Genomic DNA, 22,499 nt, shown 5'->3' with positions numbered 1-22,499 from the left:
TGGCTGAAGGGCCAGTTTTGGTGCTGTGTGATCCTATGACTAATTGCTAAAAGGCTTATGCTATCTCATATCCAAGTAGCCATATGGTGAATAGCACCAGGAATGGTGCATGAAGTGAAGGGGCTCCTGCAAGTGGAGTCTTTCTTAAATGGAAGGAAGGGTCTTTTACTTGGTTTCTAAACTAGTATTTTCTTCCATTTCTAGGATGACATGATGGAAGAAGACACACCATTGTCTCTCTACAGCTACTAACGATCTCCTGCTGTCAAAAAAAAGAAGTCCCATCAACATTACAACTATTGTGTTTTGAAGTATTGTTGGCTGGGATGTTGAGGACTTTTCCAGATTCTTAGTGTGAGCCAAACTTGCATTTAAATGTATCTTTTTGTTTTTTTTTAAATTTGTGACTCAGCTGGGGTTGAACATTGGTCAAAATTGGTATAATCCTCTCCCCAAAAAATTCCTTCTATGTCCAGAGAGCTTTTAACAGTATCCTATTTATTCAAACAAACTTGAAGCAACTGGCAACTTTTTAGCTATTAGTAGACCAAAAATATTGACAATCTTTCTCTCTGCACCAAATACATCTTGTAGAAGAAGTTATAAATATTCAAACATAAGCCAAAGGAGATAGTATATAGGGTTCCTGTTGACAGGTATTACTGTTAGTTTCAGATATCCTGAATGTATACTATGATTTCTTGGATCAATATCAATCAGTTTCAGGATCCAGTTATGGAATTAGTACCTTAAATGGATTGTTTTGAGTTCCCATTGTACCAAATTCTTTTTGCATCCCCTACTTGGGGATGAGAAATTTCTGAATTTAGCATAATTTCAGCCTTTCAGTTATTAAATTTTGAGCTTGCATATGGGTATCTGACTTCCTGGTCTGTCGTTCTCGCCGTGAATCACAGCAGGCAGTACGTGGACTACAACTGGACCATGAGATGGCTCCATGCGGCCCACAGGTTGGTTCGGTTTGCTTCTATTCCATGATTGGTGTCCCTGTTGTAGGCTTACTAGTAGTTTGTGGGAATTTCTAGGACAGTCCCAATTTTAAAAAAAAATTAAAGTGGACCACAGTGTGAGCCTGTAGTGTGTGTGAGGAACGTTATTGGAGGCTTTCCTTGCTGACCAAACATGGAACACAACTCCCCTCTCTGTCCGCTCCATAATCCAGTGACCCAAGTGTGTACTATTGAACGCAGATCTCACTGTTATAACAGGGTACAGTACTGGTGGGGACAGGTCTGTTACTGTGCAACATTATGGTAGAATGGTGGGGATGGGTTTATTGTATAACAGGGTACAGTATTGGTGGGGATGGTGTAGTTACAGTATAACCTGGTATAGTATTGGGGTACAATACTGGGAATGGGCCAAACTATAACATCAGGGTTCAGTACAGATGGGCAAGTGTGTTACTGTATAACAGTACAGTGGTGGGGACAGCTTTTACTGTATAACATGGTACAGTACTGATGGGTGCAGGTTTAATTGTATAACAGAATACAATACTGGTGAGCACGGGTCCGTTACTGCATAACATCAGGCTACAGTACTGGTAGGGATGGGTCTGTTGCTGTTTAACATTAGGGTAGAGTACTGATGTGGACAGTTTCCTCCCTGGCACTAACTGCAGTTTCAAAGAGCTCTCTGAAATAGCTGGTCCTAACACAATGGGATGCAAATTTTCTTGAATTTTCATCACTGTGTTGGCCTCGCTCCTGGATTTTCTTCTCGTTGGAGATGGCAAGCACAGTAACTTGAAGTTCAGTGGTCATTGAGGGTGGAAAGGAAGAAAATGTGTCTGCTTTCTGACTCGTGGAGTAGAAATGCCTGCCTTCTGATGAAGGCGTGAACAGCTTACTTTTATGTTAAGAAAATATTTTTGAGTGACTTGGACAAAGTAAATTTGTTTCTCCTGAGTGGCCGTGAGAAGTGGTTTGGATAGTAAACCTTGCCCCTCCTGCAAAAGTCGAACACCACTGCATTTCAGTCTCCTTCCTAGGGTGGGCCAGTGGTCGCGTTCCCAGCTGGAGCCTTGGGTCCAGTGGTCACTTGATCGGCTCAAGCCCCAGAACAGGACAGAGGGTGGAGATGTTCTCTCTCTCCCATCTGTTATTTTGCATGATTTTTGTATTCCTCAAAATTCTCAGACATTCTCATCCACTCTCATCAGTCTCAACATTGGTTCATCATTGAAGATGTTAATTTTATGAGCAGATTATCATCATTGTATTGTGAAAAATTCTGGAAGGATTTTGGAGAGATCTGATTTTTGTTTTTGACCCCTGGAATTTTAATAATATTATCACATGCAGGCTTTGCACCAGAATTCATTAAGTCACACTATTGTTAATAGCAACTGTAGTGTAGAAATGGGACCAAAGGTATAAATTGTATCGAACAGCCAATGTTCCCCTCACTGCTGTGGCTTAAACCTTTTAGATTGTGCTTACGTCATTGTCCAGATTCAGCAAAGTAAACAATTTAACTATACTTAATTGTATCCAGCTCCAAACATTCTTCTTCTTTTGTGTTACTGCTAAAGATATATTGTAAGGAACATTCTCTTAGAAACTCTACGCACACTTTTGGTTTAGTGATGACATTTAATGCTGCAATTCTGAATGAACAGTTTCTGTGGTACAATTTCCACGCAAAATCTTTGTAAGAAAAGTGATTCGAAAGCTCATTCTAAATTGTGTCAATTTTGTTTGGCTCGGATGCCTCGAATCGTAATTGATTTTCTAAACTCAGTATTTTTCTCGTGGGGTCTTTTTGGGTGGGGAGAGGGGGAACCAAGAGATCATTCTGTTTTAATTTAAAACTGGCCAGTGTACATTGAATTTTTCAGGTTCTTTTGAATTAGCCTTATTTGTGATACTTTTCCTTCTCAAATCTGGGTATGAGTATTCCTGTTTACACCCTTATAAATACTCAATTTCAGTTTAGATTTTTGTTACCCTTACACAGATCAATTGAAATTGAACTTTAAGTTTTTGTGTACTGACTACAAAATTAATTTCAGACTTTCTTTTACTAATATATGGAGGATTAACTTTAAGGCTGTGATGGTAATAGCTTTTGTAGGTGTAACATTTACACAGATTTTAAATACTAACGGATGCCACTTTTCCTTTGGTAAATTCGGTTGTGAATTTTGCATTAAAACAGTCACACAAAGGATTTCACACTGTTCGTACATGTAGAAGTGCTAAGAGTTGTCATGGTGATGGATCAAGTGTCGAGGACTTCTTGTCCCTGCATTTTTAGAATGTTTTAAAGTTTGAATTCTTCACTGCCATGCTTCCTGTCTTTTTTGATTGCTCTCTACCCTTCATTCAGCATCTTTCTGCACTACTATCATTTCAGTCTACAACTAATGGTGCTTAACACAACTGAACATACTCCTGTGATCCAACAGGATGAAGAGAACAATATTGATTTCCACAAACCTGTTCTGCCATTCAGTAGGATAGTGGTTGACTTGTATCCCTAACTCACTTTACCTGCTTTTGTTTTAAGCCCTTTGATAGAATTTTTTTTGGGTAAGGGCACCAATCTTCATGAGTGTACCTGATGCAACATCTATAGCCTGTTTTGGGTTGTGAATTCCAGGCTTCCACGGGAAGAGGATGATGTGGTGTTGGATGGGTGTGGGGTTGGAGATGGAAATGGCTTTTTTTTTCATGCTGGTATTTGTTTAGTTTAAGGACTCTTCATTCTAGATTCCCACACCAGTGGAAACTTTCCCTGCTATTGGATTTGAGTATTCTGCTGTTGAAACATAACCTTTTTTTATATATTCTAAATCCTTGAGATAAAGTTTTCCTCTGTATACCTCTGCATTCTTGTGCGTACATAAACACCCGAATGCATTGTTCCACCATTTTGTCAAGAAGAGGTGCTCTTTTGACTATTTTTCTGGATGGTTGCAGTAGTCAGATGAAGGGCTGAGTTAGTTTTCTTGCTTTTGTGCACATACAGGCAGTACTGAAGATGAATATGACATATGATTTATATACACCATCCATTCCAGGAAATCACATCTGCAGGGTTCGAAATGGTAGAAAATTAGGCAAGTGAGAGAAGTGTGTGAGAAACCAATTAAAAGCAAGGTAATATGAAGAGGAAGTCAAGACTAAGATTTATCTATCCAAGCAAGGGTTTATGAATCAGGGCAAACTTATCGATGTATTCTGTCTCAGCAGATATTATTGATATTTAATAACATAGTGTTCTGAGTTGTGTGAAAAATATGGATCAACAAATTAGTACTCACCTCCTCTAGACGCCACTGGCTTGCTATTCTCACATAATTACTTGGATGACCATTAATCCTAACAGAGAGAAAAAACTACTTATTGCAGGTGAGACTCACCAACTTAAGTAAGATGAATGCACATTGTTTATACAGTATAGTGCATCTCACTATACACTCACTGTATAATGCAATCGCACAACACTTTCACCAACCATGCATTTGTCATTGTACATTTTATACAGTTACAGAGCACATACAAACTTACCCGAACAGAGTTTACTGGTGCAAAAATAAGTAATACAGCAATGTCCTAGCAGGATTTGTTGGCATTTAATGGAAATATTTTAACACTATTGAAAGCTATGAACTTTGCATTTCATGCACATTTAAGTGCAGAGTTCCATATAATTCATATACAGTAGCACCATTGTACTCACAAGACACATCATGTTCGCTTTGTCTACCTACTACAAAGAAATCACAGGTCAGTAGATCTCCATATTAGATCTACTTGTGATTGACTACAAAATCACATGATCCAAAATTGCACAGCTCTGCTAACAAAACCTATTATATAATTTTATACAGATTAGCTTAATGTGTAAGTGGTTGAGGCAGGTCTAATAATATCACTTAAGAGGCACTTGGATAGGTACATGGAGGGGTGGGCATTAGGGGGATATGAGCTGAATGCAGGAAACTGGGACTAGCTGGGTGGTCACCATGGACTCATTGGGCCGAGGGGCCTGTATCCATGCTGTATTGCTCTATGACATGTCAGTGTTAGGGGTGTTAGACATGCACTGGGCTAAAATCTTAAATTACAGGTAATGAGGATGAAGGAAAAAGAACTGCAGTTTATTCCATCAGACATTTCAGTTTCAGAAAATCAATTATATAAAAGCCTGAGCATTGATTATTATGTATTTTTTAATTTGTTTAAACTTTAGTGGAATATCATCAGTTTTATGAAGTCTAAGGAGTGGGTGGGACATTAAACAAATACATAAAAGTATGTTTAATGCCCCACATAAAAGTATAAATGAAGTAAATGTTTAATGGACAGAACTTCCTTTTAACCATTTATTCTTCTAAATCATGTAGTATGAATCTGCTTGAACAACAAAAAGATCCTATTAACTGGTAGTCCAGATAAAGGGTCTCGACCCAAGATAGCAACAGTCGATTTCTCTCCACAGATGTCAAGTGACCCACTGACTTCCTCCATCACTTTGTTCTTTTGTCCCAGATTCCAGCTTCTGTGTCTCCTGTTAACTGATAATGTTTGTTCAATCAAATTCCTGAACACATTGCACAAGTGCCCCCTGGTGGATTTCTGGATTTTCACGTTATTCTTTTGTTCATTAAGCTTTAAATACAATCAAATTCACACAAAACTAATTCTGATAAACATTCTAATATTTTTGCCTCTAAGTATTGATACCTTAAACTGAATTATATTTTAGAATAGGATTGTTCTGCAGACTTCAAGAAAATTAAGTCAGGTATATATGAGATGGGGTAAAACTTCTGTTGCTTTTTCAATGTCTCTCCAATTTTAAATCATTAACTAGTCTAACTGTCAACTGAAACATAGCAAAGGTATGAATAATGCTGCTAAAAGGATATTATTTTATCAAATGATCACCAAGTAACATTTACAGAGAGCTAGAACAGTTATCTGTTGGATTCTTCCCTGAAGTCTCTGGAATTTACAAGGCATGTTTGCAATCTGGGTATTCACCAGAAAATCGACTAAATCTGAGGTTTTGTAATTAGGAGATGCAACAAAATGGAGGAGTGAGTGGGAAATTTGATGGGAAGATTTGAGAGAAATAAATGCTTAAGTGACAATAACTTGAAGTGGCATTACAAAGTCTCTTGGGTTCAGAAATAATAGCAGCCATGTTGAAGGCATTAAATGCTGTTATCAGGTCACATCTAGAATTAGACCAGCAAAAAGAGGCCATTCAAGTCCAAGAACCTATGCAGAGCAAGCCTGATGCTGCTTATAAGAAAAAGTAAATGAATGATTAATGTCCTGAAACTCTTAAGTTAATGTTATTGGAGAGAGGAATGGGGCTCAAATATTCCACTGTTATAGAAAATGCTCACTAGGATATAGAAAGTCAACATCTAGCAATACTTGCAGATATATTAACACAATAAAACAGAGCATGGGTTTAGGGCAGTAAAAGGAAATTTCAGAATAGATATCTGGAGTTATTCTTTTATACTGTGGAACTAATTGCCATGAAAGGTTTTGAGGGCATTGTTTTTGTTCATGTGATGGTTACATTCCACATTGACTGTGTTTGCATTATGGAAGAAACTGATCAAATAGCTGCTTTATTCCATAGTAGTGGCTTATGTAGGAATTTAAATTTGTTGGATTTTGGAGGGATGTGTGTGTAGATCCTTAACATCATGGGCAAATACGTGCATGTCCATTCATAAACTAATGTAGTTTATTTTGGATAACTTGGTCCATACCTCAGCTTGCAACCCACCCCCATCCCCTTATCCTGCACATGCCCTGATCCAGTTATCTTATGATTTCATAATTCTCAAGAATGACAAAAACTATACATTTTTTAAATTTTGAAAGCAATGATGGTTTAAAAATGTCCATTCTTATTTAGTTGAGGACTAGAAATTTATCCTTTTGTGTGCATAAAATGTGCACTGAACTTGAGATTCTGTTCCATTGTCTTCAGTGGTTCCATTGAATCTTCCCATTATTTTACTTCTGCACAACTATTAGAAAACACCCCTTTTTCCAAGCTACATGGTACATTGGCTGGTATACTGTGTCTGAAAGGATGATAGCAATTTGTTTTCCAAAAATTTTAATGTTCCATAAAATACTAGTTTTTAAAACTGCAGCCTTTTCCCTACTGAAATGCCTTCAATAAAGAAAAAGCTGCCAATTTTAAAAACTAATATTTTATGGAATATTAACATTTTTGAAAAACAAATTGTTAGCCTCTGCTCTTAATGCTAAAATATTTAAATTGATTAAAAGGTAAGTGACCTTACAATTATTTTAATGATTCTGCTGATATAATTTAGTTCAAATTATAACTTGTTGACTCATGGATCAGCTCCCCAGATACCCTTTGTTACCAATGTACAGTGTTTTGCCATTGACCTTAAATTTTCAACAGATATAACAAGGGCTGAGTCAAAATGTAGTAACATAATATTCACAATGACAGAGCAGTCTGAAAATGGAAATCCATTGTACCTTTTTTTGTAAGAGCAATATCTATTTCTATTTAGCTGCTCTGTCATTGTTCATTGGTGTCATTTCTTGCTGCTTTTGTCAATACATCCCAGCAGTTTTGGTTGAGCCAGCTTGTCCATTTTCCTTTCTACCTTTCATCTGCAAAATCACTAAGTGTGAGATTTCCAGCGTCAAAGTTCAAATCAAAAATACGTGGTTCAGTTGATATGTTTGAGGGAGGGTATATTTTAGACAGTGCCATGACATTTCTTCAACATGGTGAAGAAATGCACCAGTTTTTGTTTATTTCTCCCTTGTGTTCTAGTGCTTTTCAGATTGAGCTTTTTTCAAAAATGTGCATAGTCTAGTCTGGTTAAAATGTGCAGTCATATGTTACCATTTAAGTTATTGTGGTGAGTTTAAGAAAGCTGCTCACTGCTTGTAGCAGGCTTTTTCTTCCAGACATCAATGATTTTTGGTCACCAGAAATAAACTTGCAATCATTACCTTCAAAGAGCTATGTGCAAACCTCCAAGATATACAAGATATTGCTATTATTTCTTTGTCGGGTTTGTAACCTGAATGGAGACTTTGAAATAATGTTAGATGGCATTTCTTTAACAATGGTATGAATATACCAATGTTGATGGAAATCTTGCAAAATGTACAAATTTCAATTTGAAATTTGCTTTTTTTTAACTGGATAACTTGTGGGTGAAAAATGCCAATATTTTTATAAGGATGAAGAACATTTTTGTTTTTGCCTTGAGCACAAATCCTGTACAATTATATTTAAACATAAACTTCAGTATGCTACATGTTAGTTTAAATTTAGTTTTAGGATGCTTTTTTTTTGCATGGAGTAACACGACAGTACTTTTAAGATGTGAGTATGGCCTAGATAATTGCATTTTAACTTATTTTTTGGCTATTAGTTAAACTACAGATTTAGGGCTATAAGGGAAAATGCCAAAGTAGCACTAGGAATTTGAACATGCAGAATTGAAACAGCATGTATCTCACTGGTAGACCTTACTGCACCCCTATCCTTTCCTTCCTATTCCTACAGACAATGTTATCAGCCTGTTGATATTGCTAATTTGTCATTTTTGTGAAAGTTTGCTTGTTATCAAGTGAGACTTTGAGAAAGTTGGTTATTTACAATCCTCTTTGTGATTTGCATTTACTTGAGTGAAAAGTGTATACTAAATTTGAGGGGAAATGGTTTGCACTATTTGAATTGCCTTTCTTCAAATGATCAGAGTTGTGCAGAAGAACTTGCTGCAAACATTAGTGTAATTTTAATTTCCTATGGAATGTATGTTTATAGCAAGAAGTAGGAAATGAATGTTAATTTTATACAATTGCCTTTTTTTTCCTTTTATTAAATTGATTTTTCCCTTCAACTCGTGTGAATTCATTCATAAGTTACTAGCTCTGAAGAGGCTGAAAGACTATTCCCGTCGCAGTCTGTAAGGAGTTTATACATTCTCCCGTGTCTGCGTGGGTTTTCTCCGGGAGCTCCGGTTTCCTCCCACATTGCAAAGACGTACAGGTAGGTTAATCTGGGTTTTAAAAAAATGGGCAGCGCGGACTCATTGGACCGGAAGGGCCTGTTACCATGCTGTAAATAAAATTTAAAATTTAAAAAAATTTAATTTAATATAGTGGGTTAGCAAACTACCCTTCATTTGTGGGATCTGGACAGCAGTAAAGGAGATGAAATGATCATTCCACAACTCCTTTTTCTCTCTCCTTTTCTCCCCCCCCCCCCCACTCCCCCATTTGAAGAATAGCTCAACAGAACAAGCGTGTTGCAAGGGGCAATAAATCATATTCGCTCACTAATTTCAATTTATATTGGTTTCATTTGAACAGTTGAAATTCTGCAGGTCCTAGTCTTTCTCCTATTATGTCAGTTTTCTGAGATCCAATAACAATCTTTTAGAATCAGGATCTAAATACCTGCAACTTGTTTGTGTGAGTGGTATAACTGAAATAATGGCAGTTTGCTGATGGATGATTATCATAAGAGTACAGTACAAACACAGCTGCAGGTGCAGAGCTCTTTTTTTCCTGTAATGTGAGTCTAGAGTGCTTTTATGAGCATGGTGCAGGGCGTTGCTTCATGTTTAATCTTTGAATAGATGCCAAAAGTAAAAAAAAATAGAAGTAGTCTGGTTTCTCAGCATAGATGTGGCTGACTGCAGTTGTTTAAAATTTTTTCAATGTCTAGTGAAACTAAAACAATTCAATTCAGTTGTGCATTCTAATGCACATACCAATGTGCTGTGAAGGTTAAATTGTTCCTACCAATGCTGTTGCAGGCAGCCAACTGCACCAGTTTTCTGATCAACTTAGTAAACTGCTGCATTTAGTTTTCAATGATCACTTAAACCCTCCCAAAATAATCCCTATTCATCATATAAATGCCTTCTGATACAAAAGTCGTGATTTCAAATTTAAAATTAAACCAGAATTTCTTGTCTTAATTCATCTTGCTCCCTTTTGATTGTTATCAAATTACATGATGCTTGTCACCTTATCCCACAGCTTAAAAGCTTGGACAATCACAGCACAAAGATGCCATTTAATCTACCTCAAAGAGAATGCTTTTTCCCTGGAGCAGTCCAAATATATTTAGCTTACCTTGCTTTTGTTCCAAGGAAGTTTTTTTTTGCATTTTTAATCCAGTTTTTCTTTGCAAGTTGGTGATCTCTGGTTAAACTATTGTTATAGTGAAGTGTTCTATGCATGAACATTTTTTTTATATTAACCTGCTCCTTATTTGCTCATCATAGTTTGAAGATCTTCCTGCCTAACCTAAGAAAACAGCCCTTCATGATTCATCCCATCTCAACCCTCCATTCTTATTAAATCTGGTGTTCAGAGGGATCTTGGGTTCCGAGTCCATAGGACGCTCAAAGTGGCGGCACAGGTTGACTCTGTGGTTAAGAAGGCATATGGTGTATTGTCCTTCATCAATAGGGGAATTGAATTTAGGAGCTGTGAGGTATTGTTGCAGATATATAAGTCCCTGGTCAGACCCCACTTAGAGTACTGTGCTCAGTTCTGGTCGCCTCACTACAGGAAAGATGTGGAAGCCATAGAGGGGGTGCAGAGGAGATTTACAAGGATGCTGCCTGGGATGCGGAGCATGCCTTATGAAAGCAGGTTGAGGGAACTCGGCCTTTTCTCCTTGGAGAGACGGAGGATGGGGGGGACCTGATAGAGATGTATAAGATGATGAGAGGTATTGATAGGGTAGATAGTCAGAAGCTTTTCCCCAGGGCTGAATTTGATGGCCACAAGAGGACATAGGTTTAAGATGCTGGGGAGTAGGTATAGAGGAGATATCAGGGGTAAGTTTTTTTACTCAGAGTGGTGAGTGCGTGGAATGGGCTGCCGGAAATTCTGGTAGAGGCTGATACGTTAGGGTCTTTCAAGAGACTTTTGGATAGGTACATGGAGATGAGAAAAATAGAGGGCTATGGGTAAGCCTAGTAATTTCTAGGGTAGGGACATGTTCGGCACAGCTTTGTGGGCCGAAGGGCCTGAATTGTGCTGTAATTGTTCTATGTTCTCCAATTTTATAGAATTAATACCAGCATATTAAATCTTTCTTTCCTGAGTTCTTCAGGCCTGGGGTTCTTCATGGCTTTGGGCTTCTATCCATGAAGACCAAGGACATATCCACCCATCTTTCAGTGAGTTGAAGATGGGGCCATGTCCCCTTATCCTCCGTAGACACTGATTATTGAACACCAACTACCCGAGAAAAGAAAGTTCTCAGAAATTCATTCTATTGGAGGAAGATTAAAAGGTGTGAAAAAGTGAAAATATTTTTATTTAAGTTAAATGAATTTTTTTTTACTAAATTTAATTTGTACATTAATATTTAAAATGTATACTGTATAAAGCATGCTGATTTATTCAAACATAGAAGATGGCTTTTAAAAAAAACATACTTTTAAAACATGATAACACTTATAGTACCATTTCCAAAACGCCTGATGGACATATTATGGTACAATGCCCATTTAAACAATGTTTTATATACTTAAAACATAAAGCAATAAACTATTGTTTATCATTAGTTTTTCTTTCAATCTGTGCAGCTACCTTTTGAAGTACTTTTTATGGAAGACCATTTCTTGATTGTTAAATTAACAATTTCCGTACCCAATCAATAATGCCTGATATGTCAAGGTACGAAATTAACCTGTTCCGGTAAAAAGCCTTTTGTCAGCTGTAAAACAACTAAGCACTTGTTGCTTCACTGAAAGATACAGAAAAGGAGCAGGATGCATCATTGTACGGTTGGGAACTTAATTTTTGTAGCCACGGGATAGAAGTGTTTTGAGCAATAATGCTTTAACAAAGGTTGTACCTTATATTTTCTAACAACATTGTTCTACATTATTCATGAAGCTTGTCAAGGAATATTTAAATGTTTACTTTGCATTTTTCCTGCAGTATGTCATGTTGTTTTTCTGCCATGACTTCACTTCAGAGGGAACAAGAGGTAGAGTTGGATTTGGTCAGACAAGTTTGGAGTGAATAAGTTAACATTCCATGTTGCCTCTTTCATTAAGATGGTTTTGCTGCAAATGAGTGATGGTCTGGTAAATGTGGTTGCCTTCTAACCTGCAATTGACTGTATTGATCTCTCAAACTACCAAATTGGTTGTCATGCTGGTGACACTGGCAGAACTCCAGGGTATAGCCATTAGGGCAAGGTTGTTCGATGTTGTTGGTACAAAAATAATAACTCCTCAAACTGTGTGAGAGTGGACATCTGCTGGAAGTGGATCCTGTCAGGGTACAAGTCTGGATCCTATGACAACAGTATAAAAAGATTCTTAGGTCTCTCAATCTTATGCTTTGTGTGAGAGGAAACCCATAAACCCATCTGTGCTATTTCCTAGGGAAGGGGTTTCTGTTACCTCCATGGACTAGCTGCTTTTTGTAGATGTCTGTAATTTGCCCTGAGCAGCAGAAATGCCTTTTTGAATTATTTTAACATATCTTCTGATTATTCCTGTAGTTTGATAAATTGGCAGCAGACATCTAGGGTGGATGGATTATGGCTTTTATACTAAGTTGGATACATGCCAGTATTTGCAAATGCAGATTTGCTTAATCAAAGTGATGGTATGACGTTTAAGTATGGAAAAAAAAAATTGACCTATGCACAAGGTTTATCCACTATGGCTTGTGTGTTTTTTCTGGAAACACTCCTGTGAAGCTCTTTTAACTATGAAATGTATTTACTTTTGTTTGTAAAAGTCTTTTCCCTCTTTTCCCATTGTTAAAGTCAATGACTGTTTCTACTGTAAGGTAAGCAAGACTTGCATTCTTAAATGTCATTTTAAAAACTCTTTCCAAATAATTACATTTGTAATTAACATTTAAAACTAACATTTGGCTTTTATAGTGCTATTTCAACCCCTTTTTAAACTTTCTCTTGCTGTTTCTGGTTTTAGTAGCTGCTGTTCCCCATCAACCTTGTACAGAACCATTTGTTCAGACCCATATCTCTGGTTTACCAGTAGCCCATATCCAAGATGGTTTCAATAATGTTGATTAATTTCCCCATTTCTTTCCAGTGTAGTATGTAATTGTCGGGAGAAAAGTGGAGTTAACACTAAAGCACTGTTTGGATAAATCAGTTCTTTCATATTTAGGTAAACAGATGTCAGGTATGCACCCTATTTTTTAGTTAACTGAAAAATTTTATAATGAATCCAATTTAATTTTGGATATTTATATCTTTGTATCATAGGAGGTAAACATGACCTCACGGAATTGCCCATCTATTTTGTAGCCTCTTACACAAAGCATAAATAAGATTGAGAGCTTATTGAATGGTTTATCATTGTTATACCACGGTCTTCATCAGCCAATTTCTTAAATCTCCTAAGCGCTGATTTTAATAGTAATCATGAGCAGTACCATCGACCATCTGTAACTTCTTTTTTTAAAGTGATCAGAAATGGACCAGGACTTGAGATACTAACGTTAATTAACCTTTCAACAGCATGCATATATAAACTCACAACATTGCTCCGTCTACCTAAAGTGTGGATATCATTGTCACAGCATTAAGAATAATAACTCCAGCCTTTGAACTGGATTCTTTTGATTCAAACTCCTTTAATAAGGAGTAGAATCTTTGGAAGTGTAAAAAAATCCTATTGAGAGATATTGCTGTAATATCTGCTTGCAGGTTTCCAGTTCCCAGAGACTCCAATCATCAGGATAGATCACTGAGATTTAATTCAGGTGGGCTGTCAGATAATCCTTCCAAGTCCACACTAACATCTTCATCTGAATCATTTGTTTTTGCTTCTCTCTCATTTTCCCTTGTGCCCAAAGTGGAACTGTATCTGCCATCTACATGGGAAGAAAATGGGGAGTTTATAAACAGCAATCGTTAGTTCAACATGCACACTTCCTGAAGTAATTGGTAGGAAAAGTACTGCAAAATTCCACTGACATCTTGACAATTACTTTCTGATTTCAGTCATTTTTAAAAACTATAAAGGTGTTTGATCAGTCTCGTTCTTTCTCTTATTCTTGTATCCTCTGGCAGAGAAAGCAAAGACAGGCTAGAAATCAACTCTGATCCACTTTAGAAACTTTAACTGAGTGAATAAGTGAACAGCTTGGGTATCATGGTACCTTTTCAATGGTATCAAGTTCTACTAAATTAATAGAGATGAGGGAAATTAGGGAAGCACCGAATGTTTGATTGCGATATGTAACCATAATTTCAAAATCTTGTTAGTACATGCAAACAAACGTAACAATACTTACAAACAGCATTGTCAATCTCAAAAGAACAATTGCAGTACATCTCACCATGTGGTCCTTAGGACAGGATGTACTGTAAAATCAACGTGTGGTGTTGATGCATTCTCCATGAGCTTTTTTTCCTTGCCACTTTCATCAACTGCTGCTGTAATCAATCAACCCCTCCCTCACCTCCCCCCCCCCTCCCCCCAACCCTTCACAAAAAGTACCCAATTCAAGCTGTTCCAGCAAAGGGTCTCTGACCTGATACATTACTTCCATTTCTCTTTCTACAGATGCTGCCTGACCACCTGAGTATTTTCAGCATTTTCTGTTCTTGTTTCAAATTTTTGGTCCTCAGTTGCAGGTACTTTCATGGCCTTGTTCTTTATTTCTACAAGTTCTTTCATCCATGTATCTATGCAGATTCCATGTACCCTTCCATTTCAACCTCCTCTGTAATATTTCTTCAGTCTCACAGCCACCCATTCTGGAATGAGTTCTGCAAAATGCCTGCAACTTTGGTCGTCTGTTTTCTCTCCCTCAGAAGGAAACTTGAAACTTACCATCACTTTGTGTGCTTCTTCCACAATTGTTTAGTTATTTGTTTTAAAAATATTTTGGGGCAGATATGTCTTCTGTTGTGCATTAACTTTTACAGCCCAGTTCAGCTGTCCCCATCACCAGTACTGTCATTCTCTCTGACCCTGCATCCTATCACAGATGCTGTAAAACTCCAATAATCTGGCATACTCAGGATGTGCTGAATGAGCAGATTTCCTGGATTATTAGATGTTGTTGTTCTCCTCCCTCCCAACGCATTTAAATTCATTTTTGATATTACACAGTATTATAATTTCCCAGTGAACTGGATAAGTTTAAAGGAAGTATGGAAACCGGGGCCTCAGTAAGTCAGAAGGGATCATTGCAAACATTACCTCGTGAGCCAGATGTCAAACCATCAGGGTTTCCAATAGGTCAGATAGCAGATTATCAGAGCTTTATTGCATCCTTTTGATCCCTCCACCCTTCCTCGACTCTTAAACTTTTCTCATTCTGATGACTCTCTTTTCTCCCTCAAGCATTTTCTGTTTTATTTCAAAGTTCCAGTATCTGCAGCTTTTTGCTTTTGGAATATGAACTTTGTTGTCCAATACTATGGAAATGCTTAAAAAAAATTATTCATATGGATGAAAATTTAATTCTTTCACAGGTCACAGCTTTTAAAAATAAAAGCAAGCCATAGTTCATCACCTTAGATTTTCTTATTCTGCTTCTAGCTTGTTCTTAATCATGAAATTCTTCAAAGCAACTGCTGACATTGGTCTGCTTCTTCCTAGCTCCTAAACTGAAAGTAATGACCCTTAAGATGTTCTACAAAGTAGCAGAACAACTTTATCAACTTCACAACAGTAAAGTAGGCCATTTGGTCCACACTTTTATGTCCACACCAACCTTCTGACTCCTTCACATAACCAATAATTTGCTATTCCTTTCTACCCACATGCCTTTATTCAGCTTTTATTTAAATGACCTCCCTGTTACTAATATCTAGATAAGTTGCCTGAGATAGATAGTTATTAGTGTCTACTTCTGATTAGAATTGTAAGTGAAACTCTGCTATCAAATCCTTTCATAAGCTTAAAAGTCCTCTATCAAGTCATGACTTGGCTTTTTTATTAAGAAAAGGAGCCCCAACCTATTCTTTCCTCCCTACTATGTATAACAGATCCACGCTAGACAAATTCTAGATTTGAGCCCAAATTCTCAATGGACTGCCATGACACAACCAGATTTTTCTACTCAGCATTTACACTCAACTGATTTCCAGACTTTACCTTTTCTGACTGGTGTATCTAAATCAAGATTTTGCAGTGCGGAAAAGTCATCATCTGAGCTAACGTCTGCCAGGCTGAGAGTGCAACTCAAGTTAGAGTCAGAATCTTCATTAAGTGGCCCAGCCTTTGGTTTCTTTTTCATTCGGTGCTGTTTTCTCGCATCTGAAATGACATGGCTTAACAAAATGAAAATCAGCTTCTGAATATCTAAGATTCCTCTACATGTAAAGGAGCCAAGATGATGCTGCAGTAGGTTTGGTGAAGGTGGGTGCTGGGACTTTCCCATTTTATACGAATTTTCTAAGCCCACTATCCCATTTGGCATCCAGGCTTGCAAAGTAACCTACTGTGAATTCTTGTAACTGACTGCCAAATGTTACTCCACTTCTACTTATTCTTGAATGACAGTTTCCTAGGAGTACAATATAGTTCAATTATTTTACTTTGCCATTATGAACACCTAACTAGATAATTTATGTATTATCATGTAAAATTATTGTAATTTTGTATTATATTAAAGGCTTTACAATAAGCCATCTGAACGAACCTTCTAGCTGATATGTTTGCTGGAATGTTTATTTACCACTGAATTAAAGGAGCTAATGGGAAGGATGAATGAAATGTTGCTCAAAGAAATGGGTTTTAAATGTTCTAGTGGAGGCTAAAGTGGACTGTCGGTAAGATAAAGAGTATACTAAACAAGGGTGAGGTAAGAGAGGAATGTTCCCACAAGACTCAGAGGAATGCAGGGTTCTTGAAAAGCTATAGGACACAAGTTAGACATGGAGAGGGCATGAAGCAATTTTGTATGTGGTAAGAATTAAATATAAAATCAAAGCAAAAATTGAACTGCAAATGCCTCAATCTGATTTTAAAAATAAACAAAAATGTAAATACTCAGTAGGTTGGGCCTGGAAGATCAAAAACCCAACATGTTAACTTTTTCTTGCTCTACAGTTGCTTGCTTACTCCAACATTTCCTAGTTTTGTTTTATATTTTTAAACATTAATTGCAGCAATGATATATTCCACTACAATTTTAAAAAAAAACGAAGCTTTATGAATGAACAAAGAGATAAGGAAATAAATTAAGGGTAAGTGAAGAGAGTCATTAAGTGCATAGACAGCACAGGAGTGTGTGACCAGAGAGAAATTAAAGGATTAGGAGAGAAAAGTGAGGAAAAACAAGGCAAAGAGGGACTAAAATTATTAAGAAACATAGATACTTTAGAGACAGCAGGGAAACGAAAATGTTAAGATTAAATTAGAGCCATTAAGGGACGGAGGACAATGGGAAGTTGGTAGAAAAGCATATTATTGCACTTCGCAATTTGCCAGTGGACACGACATTGGATGATGATATAAATGATGATAAGTGCATTAAAAATGGAAGGGGATTTGTTACTCAAAACCTCTGGCTGGATGGATTGCATTCGTGCATATTTTTTTTAATTGAGGGGAGAGACAGCAGAGCATGACTATAGATGTATAAATTGTTTGCAAATGGAGGTATAGCTGAGGACTGGCAGATAGCTAACACAAGACCTATACTTGAGAAAGGGGAATGGAACGTGTCAGAGGAATTATAGACCTGTCAGCTTAACACTGGTGGTAAGAAAAAAATAATAAAAGTGCTGGGGGACGACTGCTGTTCAATTCCAAATGCCAATTGACAATTTCTAAATTTATCACTGATACCAAATTTGGGGGCGAGAGAGATGGTCAATACATAGGACTGCAACATATTACAAATTTATACACACCTGGTCTTAATGGTGTACTGGTCTGGTTGTCAGCTAGCTGGACATTTCTCAGTTGTTCCTTCAAACCACCAACTGTGGATCTAAAGAGAATTTCAGCTCAAACCATTAGCAGTTAAATTGTATATATAAAAAAAAATTATTATAGGTGCAATGGAACACTATTATTGTGCAATAAATATAGTGGAATTAGATTGATAGTTTATTGTAGATAAGTTTAGAATCATTTCCTTCAAATTTCCCTTTATAGCTATTATAGGAAATAAGGAAAGGGTAGGAGTGACTGCAATTAAAATTTTGTAATTTCATAAAACTTGTGACACCCTTCTAGGCTCTGCTTAATCTCAGTGAAGATCAAAATGACTTATCTTTCAGGTGGCTGGATCACATCCGGCCAAAGCAAGAAGATTGTGGTTGCTTTAATTACCTTGGGACATTGCTAAAAAAGTTTGAGGGTAGCACCACAACCCCAATAGTCTTCAAATGCTACATCAATGTCTACATTACAAGGTCAGAAAATGCATCTGCTTAAATGATAAGGACATAAAGATTGTGAAGAAGTCCATACTGACATGCAGTGGATGTGGACATCATCCTAACATGAATTGATAAGTGACAAGCCACAAGTACCACCAGATAATTACTATCCCTGATGAGAGGGTCAAACCACCAAAACAACATATTAAATAGGATTAACATTACCAAGTTCTCCACCTTAAATGTCAGGAATGCTTCCCATTTACTAATACAGATACAACCACAAGCGTGCACAAGAAGCTCAACATCAGCCAAGAAAAAAAGTCCATGTGTTAGACACCTCATCCACTAACTTAAATGTTCAGCCCTTCCAAAAATGACAAATATAGCCACTAACTTAAATGTTCAGCCCTTCCAAAAATGACAAATATAGCCACAGTACGATGCAGCAGCTTATTGAGGCTTCATCAGTACTTCCACCTGGAGGGACGTGGGCAGGAACTACACGTATACTGTTGATTTCTACTTCGCAACATCTTGATGTGGACGTGCGTGCAAATCTTCCTTGCATTTTCATTGTTAATCAACAGCAACAAAGAATGGACAATAATTACTGATCAAGCAAAGGAAATCTACCTCCCATGAATTCATTTTTAAAATGTCATAAATTCACAATAAAATTTTACTTTGTGCTGGTTGAACCACACCTTGAGTACTGTGTCCAGTTCTGATCACAGTGGAAATTATTGAAGACCCATGAAGTTGATTGGAATTGGCTTATTACTGTTACTTGTACCGAGGTACAGTGAAAAGCTTGTTGCATATCATTCATACAGATTAATTCATTACACAGTGCAATTGAGGAAGTGCAAGGTAAAACAACACCGAATGCAGAATAAAGTGTCACAGCTACAGAGAAAGTGCAGGGCAGGTAGACAATAGGGTGCAAGGTCATAACGAGGTAGATTGTGAGGTCAAGAATCCATCTTATCATACTAGGGAACCGTTCAATGGTCTTATAACAGCAAGATAGAAGCTGTCCTTAACCCTGGTGATACGTGCTTTCAGGCTTTTGTATCTTCTGCCTGATGGGAGAGGGGAGAAGAGAGAATGTCTGGGGTAGGTGGACTATATTGTGATTATTTCCAAGCTAGAATGACAATTTTCAAATAATGGATTCAAATTAGAGGCTTTGAATAGGAGAAAATAAGGACAAAATAATGTTTAAAAGAAAAGCAAAAAAAGGCCATTGCCCTTTATATCAATCCTACTGCACAGATATCTGTTGGTATTAATTTTATAAATAGTGTAATGCTTAGCAAACCTTCAGCAGCTATGGTTCTTTATATAAACAAGGACAAGATGAAATATTTTTAAGACCACCCACCTGATATGTGTGAGCTCCTGTCCTGAACATTCCCGTTCATGAGCTAACCATTGATACTTATTCATCAATTCCCTCACAATCTATCAAAAGGAAAAAAAAAGTTAGCAAATAAATATATAAATAACTTCTGTACAATATTAGGTTGACACAAAGTGCCCTACAACACAAGACTTCAGAGAGTATAGAATGTAATGTAGGAAAGTTCCATGATGGGAAATGATAATGGCCTATTAATCTTTCATTGAAGTTAGTGGGGGAATATATTGCACAGTACTCCAAGAAACTTCCTGCTCTTCTCTGAATTATTCCATAGTAACTTTTTATTCAGAGTTTTGCAAAGATATCCGAGGAACAAGGCATGTTTTTATTTTTAAAAGAAGAGAATGGGTTCAAAAGACCCAGAGAGAAGATTTTAAAGAAAGCCTCCTAATTTGGAAAGACTTTCCCATAATTTAAGACATTAGATTCTTTCCAAAACACTTAAATGTAAGTAAAATCTAAATTATAGGGGGCTCCAAAAACATAGTTCTTCATTTATAAAATCTTATGTACACATGGATTTTGTTCTACTCACCTTTAATCTTGGCTATACTTCATCCAAATACTGACAGTGTTTTCAAAGAGGGGAAAAATATATCATTCCTTACAAGATAGGAGGCCATTCAGTCCATCATGTTCTGAGCATTCCCATCAATCTCCTTCCTCCACTTATTTCCCTTTAACCTATCCTCTCACATATGCCCAATGCCATCCTTCTACCCTCCCCCTTCCCAACCAACTCTCCCACCGACCACTTACAATAGGAATAATTTACAGTGGTCAAATAACCTAACATTTCCGGCCGCTGTCTGTAAGGAGTTTATACGTTCTCCCTGTGTCTGCGTGGGTTTCCTCCTGGTGCTCCGGTTTCCTCCCACATTCCAAAGACATATAGGTTAGGAAGTTGTGGGCATGCTATGTTGGTGCCGGAAGCGTGGCGACACTTGCAGGCTGCCCCCAGAACACTCTACGCAAAAGATACATTTCACTGTGTGTTTTGATGTACATGTGACTAATAAAGATATCATCATCATCAATCAGCATGTCCTTGGGATATGGGGGGAAACATGAACAGCTGGGGGAATGCACACTATCACAGAAAATGTGCAAGCTCCACACTAACAGCTCCAGGAATTAAGAACCAAACCTTGGTTGCCGGAGCTGTGAGACAACTGCACCTCCTGGAGACAAATCTTACATAAGAGAGCTAATATAACTGTCTTTGAATTTTGTGTGTCCAGCTAGAATATGCTAGTTGTTGAAGGACTGTACTTTGAACCTCTTTGTGCAACCACAGATTTGGGATTGTAGCCGAGAAGTTTCTAATTACCTCTTAAACGGAAATCAAAACATTAAATGAAATTTGAATAGCAGGAAGATATCTGCAAAGCAAAGATCATCCCAGAAGAAATTACTAATTACCACATGAACACAAGAAATAGAAGCAGGAGGCAGCTATTTGGTTTCTCACTCTTGCTCTGCCATTCCATTGTTTCGTGGCTTTTACATCAGAGCCATACATTCCTGCGCTAATCACATATTGCTAAATTCCTTTAATATCCAAAAAATCTATCAAGCTGTCTTGAGTATACTAGACAAATCAGCTTCCACAGAACCATGGGAGGGAGAATGCGAAAGATTCATTACCTTTTTTGTAAGAAATGTGTTCTCATTCTCAGTCCTAAATGGCTGATCCTTTATTTTGAGATTATACTCCTGGTTCTGGACATCCCAACCAAGCATCCCTGCATTTATGTCAGGCCTAGTAAGAATTTTGTGTTTCTCACCTTTGGACCCCCTCACTCACCCCCACATTCCAGAAATCAGTCTAGTGACCCTTTGTAGCATTACCTCTTTCACAAGTATATCCTTCCTCACCAGAACTTCACACAATATTCAAGGTGAAATCTCAATGGGCACTATGTAACTTTACTCTTGTACTCAATCCTTTTCGACAATTTACCTTTGACTACTTGTTGCATCTATACTGTATGTGAATTTTCAGAGATTTGTGCACAAGGACACCCAGCTACCTCTAAATATCAAGACTTTTCAATCATCCTCCTCCATTCAAAAAAATCTTCCACCCCATCCCCCTAACCATCAAAATGAATGACTTCATATTTTTCCACATGATGCCATGTCCTCACCCATTCCCTTAGCCTGGCTAAACCCCTTGGAGCTTCTCTGCATTCTCCTCAGAACTCGCACTACCATCCAGCCTTGTATCATTTTAATCTTCAAAGAAAATTGATTTGGTTAATTTTGACTGTTCAGCCAACTTATCAACCATTATGTCCAAAGGGTTTACTGTGCTGACTTACGATCCAAGATCCAAATTGTCAGATTCCGATCTGAAAGTAGATGGCGCAAGAATGCTCAAAAAAAGAAATCTTGGCAAAAGAGGTAGTTTACTTTTTTCTCCCTCATACTCATAAGCCTTTTGAGTGGAGAAATGTAACAAATAGAGAATAATTATGAGCAATATTGTAAAGTAAAGGCTGTTTTTTTTTAGGTTATATATAAATATCAGAGTTTTAATAAAGAACAACATGAAAGAATTGGTTAAGATGGCAAACATCTTTTAAAACAAAGCCTTGTTCTTCAGTGACAATTTTTACTTAAGCCCATCTAAGATTGGTATTACCAAAAGTAGAGTGCCCAAATAACATAGGCAACTTCTTATAACCCTGAAAAACTTAGG

General features: G+C 37.3%; 2 protein-coding genes across 2 annotated transcripts in view; one reads left to right on the top strand and one right to left on the bottom strand.

Moving 5' to 3' along the window:
• LOC127568554 (uncharacterized) overlaps positions 1-3,310 on the top strand; it is a 54,189-nt gene extending 50,879 nt beyond the window's left edge. The window contains exon 5 of the mRNA XM_052012440.1: positions 205-3,310. The gene's annotated coding sequence lies outside the window, so the exon portion shown is untranslated. The remainder of the gene's footprint in view (positions 1-204) is intronic.
• An 8,007-nt stretch (positions 3,311-11,317) lies between these two features.
• LOC127568318 (cyclin-dependent kinase 11A) overlaps positions 11,318-22,499 on the bottom strand; it is a 34,778-nt gene continuing 23,596 nt past the window's right edge. Inside the window, exons 9-12 of the mRNA XM_052011935.1 lie at positions 19,757-19,836; positions 17,896-17,975; positions 16,133-16,294; positions 11,318-13,895 (exon numbers count right to left, since the gene is read on the bottom strand). Of these exons, the coding sequence (XP_051867895.1) occupies positions 13,756-13,895; positions 16,133-16,294; positions 17,896-17,975; positions 19,757-19,836 (462 nt within the window). The 3' untranslated portion in view covers positions 11,318-13,755. The remainder of the gene's footprint in view (positions 13,896-16,132; positions 16,295-17,895; positions 17,976-19,756; positions 19,837-22,499) is intronic.

The sequence above is a fragment of the Pristis pectinata genome, chromosome 3, assembly GCF_009764475.1.
Source record: "Pristis pectinata isolate sPriPec2 chromosome 3, sPriPec2.1.pri, whole genome shotgun sequence".
Classification (NCBI taxonomy): domain Eukaryota; kingdom Metazoa; phylum Chordata; class Chondrichthyes; order Rhinopristiformes; family Pristidae; genus Pristis; species Pristis pectinata.
The sequence above is the reverse complement of the archived record's forward strand: the minus strand, read 5'-3'. Positions and strand labels throughout refer to the sequence as shown.